The sequence below is a fragment of the Camellia sinensis genome, chromosome 15 (genome assembly GCF_055761805.1).
Source record: "Camellia sinensis isolate YWXY chromosome 15, ASM5576180v1, whole genome shotgun sequence".
In the NCBI taxonomy this organism is placed as follows: domain Eukaryota; kingdom Viridiplantae; phylum Streptophyta; class Magnoliopsida; order Ericales; family Theaceae; genus Camellia; species Camellia sinensis.
The window spans coordinates 121,091,591-121,109,196 of NC_138975.1; the positions used below are offsets into that span (position 1 = coordinate 121,091,591).

A 17,606-nucleotide genomic window follows, 5' to 3' on the forward strand; every position below is an offset into this window, starting at 1 on the left:
TATCAAATTGATGATTTTACCCTTAAAATTAAGCAATGGTATTTTCAATTGTCCTTATTTGAAATAAGATTCAAAATTTATGGTCAAATACGTCATAATTAAAAAGTCAATGACCAAAGTGATACGAGACCTAAATTATAAGGACTATGGCCCCGTTTGTTTTGGGAGATAGAATAGAGGGGATTGATAGTGAGGGGATTAATAATGAGGAATTGTTAAATTATTTTTATATAAAATAATAAAAAAATATAAAAAATTAAACATTATATTTAAAAAAAATTTCCAATATATAAAAAATAAAAAAATTTCTAATCCTCTCACTATTTTCTAATACCATCTCTACCTCTTCCTTACCAATCCCTCTTCAAAGGGTATTAGTAATACCAAGGGACTAATAGTCCCAAGGCTATCTCTGCAAACAAACAAGGGCATAGTAATTGGTATTACTAGTCCCAATACCCTCCCTACAACCTAAAACAAACGGAGCCTATTAGTATAATTCGTCATTTTTTCATTATATCAATTTGTAATGACATTACCCATTACGAAATTTTATATAATCAAAAAATTTGAGATAATATAATCAAAAAATAAAGTAGGAGTGTGAATTTTCAAATTTCAAAATTGAACAAACGTTCATAGGAACATGCAGGGCCCCAATGAATCGTCATAAAAAAAAAACAAAAAAACAAAAAATAAAAATTGAAAATTAATTTTTTTTATATTTATTTTTTTAATTAAAATAATAATATATTAACATAATTAATAAAATAAAATATCACATTTAATTTATGATTATTAATTTTTTTTTTTTACAAATACCACTTCTAATTAAATTTTTTTTTAACTCCTTAACTCCCTTTCAAAACATAATTACATATTAAAATAATTTTTTTCTAATTAAAATTTTTTTTAACTCCCTTTCAAAACATAATTACATATTAAAATAATCAAAAAAAATTAAAATTTTTTTTAACTCCCTTTCAAAACATAATTACATATTAAAATAATTTTTTTCTAATTAAAATTTTTTTTAACTCCCTTTCAAAACATAATTACATATTAAAATAATCAAACCCTGTATGATGATTCATCAGTGACTCTTCTTCTTATTCTGCTTGGCCTTTATTTCAAACTTGCTCGAAGACTGTGTTGAGGAGTGAGAACAACCAGAGGAGAATTCAAAGATGGAGTTGAACTCTGGCAGCGAAACACGGCGCCGCCGCCGCGTAGGACTGATCTACGACGATCGGATGTGCAAACATTTCACTCCCGACGGCGATTACCACCCGGAGAATCCCAATCGCATTCTTTCTATCTGGAACAAGCTCCAATCCTCCGGAATCCCCCAAAGGTTTTCTCTTTTTCATACATATACATATTCATATACCCATTTGTGTTTATGCAACGATTCAGCTTTTGTTTTTTGGTATATCCATGTTAGAATGTGTGTTTTGAGTGAATCTAAGTTTCTTTGGTTGTTGAGATTGCTTGATGCTATAAAAACCCTAGTAGGGTTTTAATTTGTTTGGATGTTTGATTAGGAATGGAATGTGTCTTGAACGTTCTGTTTAATTCTCATCCACTGCTTTATTTTATAGGTAAATTATTTTATTTTTTAAAAAAGGATATAATAATGAAGCTATAAAGTCTGCACAATGAGGGGTATAAACACTCCTTTGAAGACAAGGAAACACACACCTAGTATAAAGGCTCACAAAGTTGTCTTATATTTTATTATTTTTCTTTACCCAATGGAATGTATTGGCAATTGTTTGTGTTTCATTAGAGCACTCTAAAATGCTTTTCTATTTTGGGTTTTATGTTCTTTTTGCTTTTGTAAATGTTTCTCAAACCCATGTTTTACTTTATTTATTTATTTTACTTTGGTTCAAGTAGTTGTCATACTTATTTCTAGATTTGCGGCTCCAAAAAAACGTTTTTTGGACTTAATCTGAATGCTATTATTGAAGGAAGTTATTTTATTTTATTTTATTTTTGGGTGGTTTTCTTTTAGATGCGTGGTTTTGAGCGCCAAAGAAGCAGAAGATAAATATATAGCTGCAGTTCACACAAAAAACCACATTGATTTGATCAAGACCATAAGCTCCAAAAAATTGGATTCACGAAGACATACAATTGCTGCAAAATTTAATTCTATATATTTCAATGAAGGCTCCTCTGAAGCTGCGCATCTTGCTGCTGGCTCTGTCTTAGAGGTATTACTCTTTGGGTTGCTTTGTGTATTCGTGTTGTATTGTATTAGGTTCTGATGGAGGGTTTGAGCAATGTGGATGCATGATTTTGATATTTTATTTTTACCATATTTTTACCACGTCTGTTCATGAGAAAGTAACTTAGACAACCAGTTTCCTGAATAACAATGTGATCTTGAATGCAAGCTGAAACATGTTAACAACAAAAATATCCTTTTTGAAGACTTTATACATTTCTATGCTCCAAGTTTCGCCCAGATTTTATTTTTTGGATTGGTACTATTATTTATGACACACCTATAGTTTACATACTTTTTTTTACAAGATTTTCCTGGAAAGGTTAAATTTGTAATGAAACAACCAGTTAGATAGATCCTTAATTTGGTTTTTTGATCTTATTCCTTAATGGATAAAAATGACAACCACCGTCAAACTCAACAAAGGTTACAAAGCCTTATTCACTATTTTTGTTTTTTAAAGTTCAATATCCTAATTATAGATGTTTGCTCAAGTAGGTCACTGAAAAAGTTGCAAAAGGAGAGTTGGATTCAGCTTTTGCTATTGTCAGGCCACCAGGACATCATGCAGAAGAAGATGAACCAATGGGATTTTGTCTATACAACAATGTTGCTGTTGCAACAAGTTTCCTCTTGAATGAAAGAGTGAGCTGGTTTTTGTTATTATTTAATTCAAAGTTCATTCAAATTTGAACTGTAAACATGATGTAGCATTAGTTTAACGCATTTGTGAATATTATAAATCTGAAATTATTATTGCCTTTCATGTTGTAGCAAGAGTTGGGTATTAACAAAATCTTGATAGTTGATTGGGATGTTCATCATGGAAATGGTACTCAGAAAATGTTTTGGAAGGATCCTCGCGTATTGTTTTTCTCAGTACACAGGTACCTCAAGAATTTTTCCCTTGTTTGTTCATTTTAATTGTTGTTGTCATCTTTAGTTCCCAGAAGATGATTAAGCTCATTGAATAATTTTGTTGTACTGATTAAAAAAATAAAAATTGGGGTGAAAGTGTTTGATGATTTTCCTGATGTTACTGTAGTCCGTTTTGTTTTTGCTAAGGTTTCCACAAGTGATTTTATTGATTTAATTGGCTCTAGTTCATAGCTGAACTTGATGAGCTCAAGTCCTATCTAATCATCTTATGAAATAAGGTTATATGCCATGGTGATTTGATGGAATTGTTTCTCTTATCTAGGCACGAGTTCGGGAGTTTTTATCCAGCTAGTGATGATGGTTCTCATATTATGGTTGGTGAAGGACCTGGTGCAGGATACAATATCAATGTCCCCTGGGAGAATGGTCGTTGTGGAGATGCTGACTATTTAGCAGTTTGGGACCATGTATTAATCCCCATTGCCAAGGAGTTTAGACCTGATATAATTATAATCTCAGCTGGATTTGATGCAGGTTGGTCTAGTAATTGCAACCAAATCTATTTGAGATCATGTAATCATTTTTATTTTCCTTATTCGTGTATTTTTCTTACAACCCTTTGATAGAATGTTCCTTAGATACTTAACTTGATTGAAATATTTTTGCAGATTGTAGTGCATCAAATGCAAGTGTTTACGAAAACTACAAGTTACTATTACTTATCTCAACTCAACAAAACCTTGTCCCAACTATATGGGGTCGGCTAAATAAATCTTGTTTTTGTCATTGTGCTCGATAAAGGACCATAGCTAGTTGCTAATAATTTCTCAAGCAATTCAATGTGTGACAAAAATATTGAAAAAACTTAAATAGAAACTACTTTATATTAGATTTTCTACTTTAGTATTAGCTTCTATGTCAAGTCAATCTAGTTAAAACAACAAATGCCTGATGCCAACTAATTACTTGGTAGTCTATTGGAGATTAGAATAGATACACATTTTAACAGTCTTTTTTGATTTTTCAGTATTTACACTCTTTTTATGCTTTTTTAGCATGGGAACTAATGGATCTGCAAATATATAACAGAGGCTTCTTATAGTTGCATTCTTTATCTAGTCCTATTTAACATTCTGACTTTTGATGATGCTCTACCTGGGAACAGCCATTGGTGATCCTCTTGGGGGCTGTTGTGTTACACCATGTGGGTATGCTATTCTATTGAAAAAGGTAATGAGTAAACAACTGTGACTACCTTGTTTTTGGTTTTCAGTTACTGGGCGTTTGCGAATTGCTTTTTTAGTATTTTTTTTCTCTTACTTTGTTTTTAAGGAAAAAGTAGTTTAAAAAGTTGAAGTGTTTGGCAAATGTTACAAAAGTTATTATTTTGTTAGTGGAAATGTCACGTGAGAAAGTTGTTTTTTCCCTTTTTGTCAGCTAAATAAGTCATTGCCAAACAGACAATGACTTATCATGTAGGGATTTCATGAAGTTTTCTACAATCTATCTATACTATATATTAAGCAAAAGGGAGTTTTTAACCCCAAGTCTCGTGGGGGCTCCAATCTCCCAATCTAAATTTCCGGATTTTTTGATTTTAAAAAAAAAAAATCTTAGCATTTATTAACATCTCCCAACTCCCAAGTCTTACCCTCATAATAACACTTTAATGCATTAAGAACAAGTTTAAAAAAAATTCTTTGAAATCCAACATATATGGATTCCTTGAAAAGTCCCAACACATATGATTATTATCCCTTATAATAATACTTTAATGCATTAAGAACAAACATAAAAAAAAATTTCTTGAAAAGTCCAATACATATGATTATTATCAAAATATTAAACTTTAATATAATATAATAAAAAAAAACACATTTAATTCCTTGAAAAGTCCAACACATATGATTATTATCAAAATATTAAATTTTAATATAATATAAAAAAGGAAAAAAATAAGACTTTTAAAAAAAAAATATTTAAAAATCACAATTCACATATATAAATAATTATAAACACAATAAGATAGGAGGGCATTAATGTCTACACGTTTTTTTATAAGATCTCCTCCATTATAATAAGATAGCACTTTATTTCTCTCATCTTATAATCTATATAAAAAAATTCTTTGAAATCCAACATATATGAATTCCTTGAAAGTCCCAACACATATGATTATTATCTCTCATAATAACACTTTAATGCATTAAGAACAAACATAAAAAAAATTTCTTGAAAAGTCCAACACATATGATTGTTATCAAAATATTAAACTTTAATATAATATAATAAAAAAAAAACACATTTAATTCCTTGAAAAGTCCAACACATATGATTATTATCAAAATATTAGACTTTAATATAATATAAAAAAGGAAAAAAATAAGACATTTAAAAAAAAAAACATTTAAAAATCACAATTCACATATATAAATAATTGTAAACGCAATAAAATAGGAGGGTATTCATGTCTACACGTTTTTTTATAAGATACCTTTTTCAAAACAAATAATTTATATATTAAAATTTTTTTAAACAAATATAAATATCTATAACTATATCTATATCTATCTATTTATTTATATCTATCTCTAACCCACAAGTTTTGTGGGAGTTCCAATATCTCAATCTCAATTTCTTGATTTAAAAAAAAAAAAAAAAAAAAACCTTAGCATTTATTAATTTCTTACAATCCCCAAGCCTTACCCTTATAATAACACTTTAATGCATTAAGAATAAGTATAAAATTTTTTTTTGAAAAGTCCAGCACATATGAATTCCTTAAAAAGTCCCAACACATATAATTATTATCCCTCATAATAACACTTTAATGCATTAAGAACAAGCGTAAAAAAAAATTTCTTGAAAAGTACAACACATATGATTCTTATCAATATATTAAACTTTAATATAATCTATATCTATACTATATATTAAGCAAAAGGGGGTTTCTAACCCCCAATTCCTGTGGCAGCTCCAATATGTGAATCATAATCTTTTAATTTTTTGTTTTTGAAAAAAAAAATTTAACCTCAGCATTTATTAACTTATCTCAACCCACAAGACTTTTTGACTTCTCTCATAATTACTGCAGTATCTTTTTCAAAACAAATAATTTGTATATTAAAAAAAATTTAAAACAAATATAAATATCTATATCTATATCTATATCTATATCTATCTATTTATTTCTATCTATCTCCAACTCACAAGTTTTGTGGGAGTTCCAATATCTCAATCTAAATTTATTGATTTTTTGATTTAAAAAAAAAAAAACCTTAGCATTTATTAATTTCTCACAACCCCCAAGCCTTACCCTTATAATAACACTTTAATGCATTAAGAATAAGTATAAAAAAAATTCTTGAAAAGTCCAACACATGAATTCCTTGAAAAGTCCCAACACATATGATTCTTATCAAAATATTAAACTTTAATATAATATAAAAAAATAAGACATTTAATTCATTGAAAAGTATAACACATATGATTATTATCAAAATATTAAATTTTAATATAATATATAAAAAAAAGAAGACATTTAAAAATCACAATTGATATATATATCCCCTGATCGGCATTTATGACCTTTTTTCAATCCACGTGTCTTTCCACATGCCTGCATTTATTGATTTGGTCAAAATTCTCTAATTAGCATTTAAAATCCCCTCATACAAATAATTATAGATACAACCCCTGCATAATTACTGCAGTACCCTTTTCAACTTCTCCCATACACTATGGTTAGTGATAAGATTGTTAAATTATTTTTATAAAAAATCTTAAAAAACATAATTTATATATTAAAAAAAATCTAAAACAAATATAAATATCTATAATTATTCCGTGCATAGCACGGATGATAGGTTAGTATCTATATTAACGAAAAAGGGGTTTCCAACCCCCAAGTCTTGTGGGAGCTCCAATATCCCAATCTAAATTTCCTGATTTAAAAAAAAAGAACTTTAGCATTTATTAACTTTTCTCAACCCCCAAGCCTTACCCTCATAATAACACTTTAATATATTAAAAACAAGCATAAAAAAAATTCCTTAAAAAGTTAAACATATATGAATTCCTTAAAAAAGTCCTAACATATATTATTATTATCTCTCATAATATCACTTTAATGCATTAAGAACAAGCATAAAAAAAAATTCATTAAAAAGTCCAACACATATGATTATTATCAAAATATTAAACTTTAATATAATATAAAAAAAGGAGATATTTAATTCCTTGAAAAGTCCAACACATATGATTATTATCAAAATATTAAACTTTAATATGATATAAAAAGAAAAAAAAGAAGACATTTAAAAAAGAAAGATATTTAAAAATCACAATTCACATATACAGATAATGGTAAATGCAATCCGTGCATAGCACGGGTGATATGCTAGTATTGATGATTAGAAGTGGTAGCATGAGTAACTTAATGCTATGTTTGTTTTACATTTATTTAGTCTTTCAACACTATCTAGTTGTAATTTAAGTTCTATGATTTTGATTTACTTGCATTTCATGTAAATTCCATTCCATAATTTTCTTGTTTGCTTTTTTTAATGCCGTGTGTAGCTGATGGAGTTTGCTCAGGGTAAGATTGTTATGGCATTAGAAGGAGGATACAATCTTGATTCTCTAGCAAATTCAGTTCTAGCATGTGTAGAAGTATTGCTAGAGGACAAGCCTATTATTGGATTGTCCGAGGCTTATCCATTTGAGTCCACATGGCGTGTAATACAATCGGTAGGATAACTTTTTACTGCTGGATTAATCCCTTTTAATGTTATTGTTTATAACTAATCTTTTTGGTCACTACTTTTTGTTTTACCTAAGTGAAATGAATATATTATGACAGATTTTTCTTGTTATAGCATGTAAAACTTATCAGAAACACAGTGTCTGTTTTAATGTTTACTTCACTTCTTGTGACTGATTCAGGTCCGTGAACAGCTGTGTACATTTTGGTCGATACTAAAGGGTGAAATACCAAAGAAATTAACTAGTAGGAAAACATCTCTAATTCAGGTGATAAATTTTTTTCTGTTCTTTGGTGATTTTCATGTATTTATATTAAAAGTCTTGTTACAGTTAGATTTTTTAAAAATACTTTAGCATGCCTAGGAATTATTTGTGAATTTAATTTTAAGCAATCTCTTAAACTAAGTAGCATAGACACTTCTAAGAAGGTAATGTGTCTTGTTTGACTTCGACATGACACGATACTTGTCGGCACTTCCTCCAACACTTCACACATGAATTATTTGAATGTGTCTATCAAGTGTTTGATGAAATTTTGTGAGAGATGTGTGGAGGAGAAATGGCCGACAAGTGTTGGGTTTCATTAAGGTCAATTTGTATTTTGAAAATATTCAGTGTTGACATCGACAAATGTTGCACTAACGGAGGGGGGAAACTGCAATGCATCTCAAAATGAGAGGCATGTAATTTCCAAAACCTCAGGAGTACTAATTTAAGGGCGACAAACATCAAAGGAGGTCAGTGTAATTTACTCTTATATTTATCTATTAGCTTTAAGAGAACTAGTGCATGTAATTTTCAATAGGTATGTGTTAGCAAAAATCTAGTTTAGGTCAAATCGACAGAGGAGATTCGACAGAGAAACCGAATTTTCACAAAACAACAACAGATCAGACAATTGTGGTTGGCGTTCTATGCCTTGACAGTTTCAAGGACTTCTTTGGAGATTGTAATGCGAAAAACAAGTGCAAATAAACTGAAATTTGATTGAAGAACAATTAAACTTGCCACTTAATTATAAGGATTAAATTACAAGTTCAAAATGCACAGCAATCGACAGAGAAAAACTTGGCTACAAAGATTGAATTACAAACAAACTACAGACCAAATTACAAGCAAACTATTCCAAAGTACAAGAGCTACTCCTAATTCCACATGGGTTGTGAATTTTGTTGAAGCCCCCTTTTTCTCTATGAACTTCCACCTTTTATATGACTTTGAATGGCCATGCTATGCTGCCACATGCCCATGTGTCATCCTCCTATAACTGCCCATTAACTGCAATTGCTGCAACTGCCTCTGAACTCCCTTTTTTCTGCTACTGCCATGTATAATGTGTTGCCTCCTCATTCCTCTTTCTTAGGCCACTAACTTTACTTCATTCTTGGCCTTCTTCTGAACGTGTTTGAGCCTCTATCGACAGAGAATTTTTAATTTTTTGGTGTCAACAATCTCCCCTCATTCAAGATAAAACTAGTTTTGTCTTGAATGAATATTTTTTTATTTTTTTTTATTTTTATTCTTAAAGATGGACTCAATATTAATATGATCCATTTATCAAAATAATTGGGCCTTAGCCAAAAAACTTAGTGTAACCCAATGCGGAGATACCCACATAATATAAACTTGAGAATTTGAATCTCAGCTCTACTCCTGCCTTTTCATTTCTTGCACCATCTCTTGCATCCTTACAATTTTTACAAAACAAACCCTAACAATGGCATCCAAGAAATCAAAAGCCAAACAACCAAAGACTCTGATACCTCAAACAATATTTCGTTTTCCCCCTGAGATTAGGGAGAAGATTCAAGCTCACAAATACGATAGTTGCATAAATCCTGGGGACTCCTCTGCTAAAGGGGAATTGGGACCAACCTTTATCCACAATACTATTCCTGATGAGGTGGCTCCGTATTTCCCCATTGCTCAGACAAAAACTCTGTTGCTCAACACGGTCAAGCTAACTTGGCACCAATGGGAAACTAGCTGCAACCCTCTGCGATCATGGATAAAACCTAATGCAGACTAGAAGCTTTGGGTTAATAGAATCATGAAACACGACTTGGACCTCTGGTGAGCCCTTGGTATCTATGATGCTATACGTTTGTTAACCTTTGCCTTTGATATGGGCAAATGGACAATGAGTTCTGCCACCTGCTTTTGGTCTATTTCCTGCAATTCCTTACTGGTGAAACGTGGTATGCTCTCCCTTACTATTTTAGATGTTGTACATCTGACTGGCCTCCCTGTGGATAGCTAACAAATTAGTGCGCCCTTTTGACTCCTCAAAAAGTTGACTTCAATATTGTTACCAATATTGGCTATGGGAGTTTTATGAAGAAATACCAAAAATTTGGTTTGGAACCCACTGATGAAGAAAAGATAGCCTTTTACCTTTTGTGGTTGAACCAGTTCTTTTTCTGTATCCCGGGTTTTAAGGTTACTAGGGAATACTGTAAGATTCCTAAAAGCTTTTCTATATATTCAATTGTATCAAAGATTACAATTAGACCTTAGATTATATAGCTCTAAATCCTAAACCAAAAGGGAAAATACAATTATGTCTCTAATAGGACTCTAATTTGTACAACCATAATCATATAGAAAAAAACACACAATATATTCTATGTTCTCACACCCTCGCTCAAACTCAAGGTGTTTTAGCAGAAAACACTGAGAGTTTGCTAAGAAGAAACTGAAATCGAGCGGGTAGTGTGAGTCTTGGTGAAGAAGTCCACAAGTTGCAAAGCCGAAGGGATGAAAGGAAGCGAGATAGAGGCAGACTGCAGATGCTGGCGAATAAAGTGACAATCAATTTCAATATGTTTTGTCCGCTCATGAAAGACAGTATTGTGGGCAATCTGAACAGCACTGCGGTTGTCATAATAGAGAGAGGTCGGAGAAGATTGAGAAACACCCAAATCAAACAAGATACAACGAAGCCAAACAATTTCAACAGTGGCATGAGCTATAGCACAATACTCAGCTTCGGCAGTAGAGCGAGTAACGACTGATTGTTTCTTGCTTTTCCAAGAGATCAAGGAATCTCCAAGAAACATACAAAAACCAAACGTAGACTTACGATCAGTAACATCACCACCAGCCCAATCAGAGTTGGCATAGGCCACCAAGTCCAAAGAGGAATTAAAGAACAACAATAAGCCCTGAAAGATGATACCCCTGAGATAACGAAGAACGCGAACCAAAGCAGCCCAATGGTTAGAGCGAAGAGCAGAAACGAACTGACTAACCACATGAACAGCATAAGCAAGATCAGGGCGAATACCAGTTAGATAAACTACACAACTCATAAGCTCGCGATATAAAGTGGGATCATCTAGAGGGACACTATCGGTAGAGTTAAGCTTCACATTAAGCTTAATAGGTGTATCAGAAACCTTAGTATCAGTAAGACCAGCACGATGAATGACTTCATTAGCATACTTAGCCTGAGACAGAAAATAGCCTTTAGGATAAGAAACAACCTCAATACCAAGAAAATACCGTAATGGACCCAGATCTTTCATTTCGAAGGTGGGGAAAAGATGCTGCTTGATCTCAGAGATAGCAGAAGAGTCCGAGCCAGTGATGATCATATCATCCATATAGAGTAAGAGAGCAATAAAACTAGCTGAGGTATGTCACATAAATAAAGCAGAGTCGGAAGCAGAAAGATGAAACCCGAGCTCGGTAACAGCAGTCTGAAAGCGATCATACCAAGCACGAGGAGACTACTTTAGACCATATAGAGCACGCCGAAGACGACAAACCTAACCAGAGGGATGGTGAAGGCCAGGGGGAGAATGCATATAAACTTCCTCAATGAGATGGTCATTAAGAAAAGCATTCTTAACATCCATCTGATAAAGAGGCCAAGAATGAACAGCAGCAACAGGGATCAAAGTACGGACAGTAGTCATTTTGGTAGCAGGAGCAAATGTCTTCTCATAGTCAATACCATACTCCTGAGAAAAATTTTTAGCAACCAGATGAGCTTTGTAACGCTCAAGAGAACCATCAGAATGAGTCTTGACTTTGTATATCCATTTGCAACCAACCAGTTTCTTACCAACAGGCAAAGGAACCACCTCCCAAGTACTAGTTTTTTGTAAAGTAGACAACTCATCTTCCATAGCTTGAACCCAATGAGGATCCTGACAGGCCTCCTTGTAATACAAAGGTTCTACAAAAGAGTGAATAGCAGACAAAAAGGTATGATAGAAAGCAGAAAAACAAGTATTAGACCAACCCAACCTGTTTGGAGGATGACGTGCTCGAGGAGGATATCGGTGTGCAGTAGGATCAGAGTCGTCAGAAGCAGGGGTAGAGACAACCGGTAGAGGAGGAGCCTTGCAATGAGAATCAACTAACAACGGGGAAGGAGAAGAAGCCGAAGGAGGAGAAGCAGCTAGAGGTGTAGGACGAGCAGACGGAACAAGCTTAGGGGGAACAATGGAGATATACTCATCAGACGAGACCTCAGAAGGAAATGGGTCAATGTGAACCAAATCTTCTTTGGAAACTGGAGCAGTGAGAGGGGGAAGCTGAAAGTAAGACAGATGTTCGAGAAAGACAATATGACGGGAGACACAAAGGCGATAGGAGACAGGATTGTAACGACGGTAGCCTTTCTGAGTAAGAGTGTAACCTAAAAATACACATAAGACAGACCGGGCACTGAGTTTGGTCCTATCTTTACGGGAAAGGAAGACAAAACAAGTAGACACAAAGACACGCAGGAGGGATAATAGGGAGGTTGGGAATACAGAGCCTTATAAGGGGATTGACCGGAGAGTAAGGAAGTTGGCTTGTGATTAAGGAGGAAAGCAGCGGTAAGAATTGCCTTACCCCAGAATAGTGTCGGAACAGAGGCAGAAAGAAGAAGAGATCGAGCTGTCTCAAGGAGATGATGGTGCTTACGCTCAACACGACCATTTTGGACAAGGGTATCAGTACATGAGGTTTGGTGAATGGTGCCTAATTTGGCCAAATACTCACAAAATTCAGTTTTAAAGTATTCTCCACCCAAATCAGACTGGAGTATTTTAATTGTGGCCCCAAACTGTGTAGTGATCATAGACTGAAAGGTACAATATATCTGGTAGAAGTCAGACTTATGAGTCATAAGATAAACCCAAGTGTAACGGGTGCAATCATCAACAAATGACACATAGTATGCAGAATCCCTCTTGGTGAGAACAGGAGAAAGGCCCTAGACATCAATATAAACAAAAGAAAACGGTGTAGCAGATATAGAAGTATTGTTATGGAAAGGTAAGGCTGTCATTTTGGCAAGTTTATACTCCTGACACTCGGTAAGTTGACTAGGGAAAACTTTACCCAATATACCTGACTGAGCTAAAGACCGTAAGCAGTCAGCAGACAAATGCCCTAATCTGGAATGCCACAAATAGAAAGGACTAGACAGAGAATCTAACTGAAAAGAAGAAAAGACAGTCGGAGAGGTAGTCATAGGCAGATGCAAGCTCTCCACCACATAGAGGTCTCCAACTCTACGGCCAGTCCCAATCTGCTGCTTGGACATCTGATCCTGCACAAAACAGAACAGATAGAAGAAGAAAAGATAACATCAAAACCAGATGCATCAAGTTGACTAATAGATAATAAACTGACAGATAACTGAGGAACATATAAGACAGATGGAATAGACATAGCAGACGGTAGGACAGACCCAACAGATATAACTGACATACCAGACCCATTAGCAACATTAACAGTAATAGGGAAGGGAGGGGGAGTATAATTCTGAAGTAAAGAGAGATAAGGAGTCATATGATGAGAGATACCAGAGTCAAAAAGCCAGACAAACGAAGAGATACTTGAAAAAGACCCAAGCAAACCTGAATGAAGAGATGAAACAACGGATGCAGATAGAGATGACTGGGAGGTAGACAATATATGTTGAAGTTGACTAATCTGAGCAGTCAAGGAAGCCAAGTCAGGATCGGGAGTCGGAGCAAATGTAACATACGCAGTGGGAGGAGCCCAGAATTGGTTCTGAGATTGCTGAAAAAATGAGGCAGGCTGACGTCCTTTCTTGGGACAGTGGTACTTCCCATAGCCCTTCTGATGGCAGAAGGCATGCTCATTAAAAACCAGAGATATCGTAATAACCAAAAAACTGAGAGGTTAAAGTGTAATAAACCCTATATTCATCAAAATAGCCAAACTAGGGGTCGAAGGGTAATACACAGAAATTTGATGGCGTAAAGCCAATAAATCTAAAACCATAGTGTAATAATCAGAAAAGTGTTAGGTCTAAATGTAAAATATAATAACCAGTTTTTTTTTTTTTTTACCCTGACCCACAAATATTAACTAGAGTTTTGAAGCCGAAAGAACCAGTCTGAAGCCGAGAGAACCAAATCAGAGAAGAGAGAGAGAGATTGAAGCCAAAGTCAAGAAAGAGGGAAATTGAAGCCAAAAGGTTACAAACCAGCGAGAGAAGTTGCGGACCAGATGGGTTTGTTTGAGTTTTCTTCCGTTTTTTTGGTTCGGTACGATTGCGACTCTGATCGCTCTCCTCACGAAGAAGAAGACGACAATTATGACGTGGTTGGTGGGCCCGCTAGGGTTTTGTAGCGTCAATGGCTCCGATGCGTAAACGTGGAGCGAAAGGAGCGAAGGGGAAGAGTGAGTTGCGTCTCGGTGATCTGGTTCTCGCCAAGGTCAAGGGAACTTTGATCGATTAGAGAACTTTGATCAGAGAGCTTCGAGAACTAGATTTGATCAAGGGAGAAGATGACCCACAACTCACACAGAGACTGAAGAGGAAGACAATTTCTAAGGTTCCAGTGATAGCTCTAATACCATGTAAGATTCTTGAAAGCTTTTCTTAGATTCAATTGTATCAAAGATTACAATCAGACCTTAGATTATATAGTCCTAAATCCTAAACCAAAAAGGAAAATACAATTATGTCTCTAATAGGATTCTAATTTATACAATCACGATCATATTGAAAAAACACAATATATTCTATATTCTCACAAATACTTGCCTCTTGCTATTTGTATTCAAGAAGGCATTGAACTAGTTTTTGCTCCATTTTTGTTGGCCACATTATATAGAGGCCTCTGTACCTTAGCCACCAAAGAAATAGATGTCAACTGTGGTGGTCCTGTCCGGCTCTTTCAGGCCTGGCTTTATGCATACTTTTCTGAAGTCAGGCCTTCCAAACACACACCATACTCTTCTCCTGGTGGGTGTTATGCTAAATGAGTAATGCTAGAGGTCTCAAAAGTTCTACTAAAATTTTTACCAAATGTCTCACATGAGTGTAGGACTCAGATGGTGTGGGTCCCACACCCATGTGAGACATTTGGTAGAAATTTTGGTAAAACTGTTGAGATCTCTAGTATTTTTGTATGCTAAACATTTCCTCTCTTTTCGACCCTCAACTGACATGTCCTTCACTAGAGACTTTTCTCTTTTCCATGGACTCCCTGTCGACAGAGAGACAGCTTTATTTATACCTTTTCATGATTTCTACTTCAGATGCTCCACTCTCACATACATTCATGCTGACCCTCAAACTTTGGATGGTACATGGAAAAACAAACAAAAATCCTTTTGGCCTCAAGTTCTCACTTCTAGGTATATTTAAGATGGGGGTTCAATTGCCAACAATAGACTATCAAATTGCAGTTTTGAAAGTTATAACCCATGTCAATGGGCTAGGCAATTTCGGTTAATTCAAGTCTTACCTTGCCCTTACTTTCATCCCACTATTCCTGACTATGTGGAATTAAGAAATCAATTTAAAGTAAAGGAAGATGTTGAACTCATCCTTGCCACCAATCAAGAATTATTTGATCACTTCAGCTTCTACTTCTGCAACATTTACCCATATCCCTCCTCTTCATCTTCTTCAGATTGGGACATGCCTATTGGCCAAATCTTTGGCTTCTCAGCTCAAAAACCTACTATTCAGAGTCCAGTGAGGACTTTTGAAGTACAATACCGGTTTCTTACCTCAACTCTTCCTGACATTTTCCAAATTTTCTTGACTAGACATGAAACTGTTTAATTTTAACTATCATCTCCCTGCCTTGACAAATAAAAAGGAAAAGGCTCATCTACCCTTCCACCAGCTTAGATGACCAAGAAGTCCTGGCCAAATCATCTCCCGAGCTTGCTAAGGAGAAACTACCATCTCCTTCTATTTGCTGGGGCTGGGATCCCTCCTGACATAGTTCTTGGGGATCTCCTTGCTTTCCCTGTCGGAGGTGCTATCCCAGGCTCAAATGAAATCTTTGACTTCCTAAGAATAGATGACATTATGGGTGAGTCAGAGAGTGATAAGGAAGACAATGCACCTACAACTAGAGAAGATCAACTTGGAGAAACCCCTGTTGATTTGGAAACCAATTCTCCAGAGAATCAACAACCTATCCATATGACTTCTCCTGGGATGAACCAAACCCAAACACAGCCATGCTTCCACTTCTGGCCCTTCACAGTCTATGCCTATACCTTTCCCAAATGATGCCTTGCAAAATGACACAGTTCCTTCTGTTGACCCACTCTTGGCATCTTCCTTACAACCACCTAGGCCTATAATTCTTCCTTTTGCTACTGTTGAGACAAACAACATTTCCTTCTTCAGAAACTACAACATTACCATCCACCATTGCCACTGATGTTACTGGCTTGGTAGTCAGTGACTCCTTTTGCTAATCCTCACCAGGAGGTAAATCTTCTCAAAACAAGTGACATCTGTGATTAGATCTTCATATGGCTAAACTTTGAATTTTGACAGGTTGGAGGTACATTCCATACTCCTTCCACTGCTGAAATGGGTGTGCAAACAACTCCACCTCATAGTCCTCCTCAAGGAGCTAAATCAACTTCTTCCCAAACAGGGCTCCTTCTTATGGAGGTAACTTTTCTTGACTTGCAACAGCAAATAACTATTCTCTTCAATTGATTAACCTTGGCCTGTCCATTCAAGTCGAATCAACTCCAGTCACAACTTCATCCCCTCCTCCTTTTAAGACCACCTTTGAGACTTTACTGATGGAAGCCTCCAATCTTCAACAATCCCTCACCAATCTGACCCTTGAGGAAAAGCTCAAACAACTTTCTCAAGACGAACAACACATGGTCAATCAGTTGTTCCAGGTCCTAGAACTCTCATTTGATGTTCTGGCTCTCACAAGATTTGCAGAGCTTCTCAGTTGTTTTGAAGCTACTCAAACTTTAACTGGATCTCAGTCTTTGCAGAACTTTAAAAGGTTTGCAGAGATTTGCAGAGCTTCTCAGTTGTTTTGCCAAAGCTTTTTGACTCAGATCAAATACAAGTCTTTCAAGATTTCTTGACTGCCCTTCCTCAAGACATAGCAGCCATCAACCAGCATCATGTTGAAACTGAAGCCAACATAGCTCAAATTGATCAACTGAAATCAGTGGCTGCTTTCCTGACTGGTGCTTCTCAAGCCTTCCAAGACACCATTACTCAAGACAACCTACTCTTAGCAAAAGAAGCTCATTTGGAGGCTCAATTAGCACAAGTCACAGCTGAAAGAGCCCTCCTCAAACAAGAACAGTCCAAAATCAAAGCCAATATGCAAGATTTATTAACTCAAGCAGAAAATGGTCCTACCAGCATCAAATCTGCCCAGGCCAATCTCCAACAAAGCAAAGCAAAGCATAGAAGTGTGCTACAAGCCTGGAACAATTTTATCTTATATTTTCAAAAAGACTAAAA

The 17,606-nt window shown here is 34.9% G+C and overlaps 1 protein-coding gene across 1 annotated transcript in view; it reads left to right on the forward strand.

Annotated features, from left to right (window-relative positions):
* Positions 1-1,074: 1,074 nt before the first annotated feature.
* Positions 1,075-17,606, forward strand: part of HDA05 (histone deacetylase 5) — a 36,353-nt gene continuing 19,821 nt past the window's right edge. The window contains exons 1-8 of the mRNA XM_028270527.2: positions 1,075-1,354; positions 2,018-2,219; positions 2,732-2,878; positions 3,008-3,120; positions 3,435-3,646; positions 4,278-4,342; positions 7,691-7,861; positions 8,057-8,143. Of these exons, the coding sequence (XP_028126328.2) occupies positions 1,188-1,354; positions 2,018-2,219; positions 2,732-2,878; positions 3,008-3,120; positions 3,435-3,646; positions 4,278-4,342; positions 7,691-7,861; positions 8,057-8,143 (1,164 nt within the window). The 5' untranslated portion in view covers positions 1,075-1,187. The remainder of the gene's footprint in view (positions 1,355-2,017; positions 2,220-2,731; positions 2,879-3,007; positions 3,121-3,434; positions 3,647-4,277; positions 4,343-7,690; positions 7,862-8,056; positions 8,144-17,606) is intronic.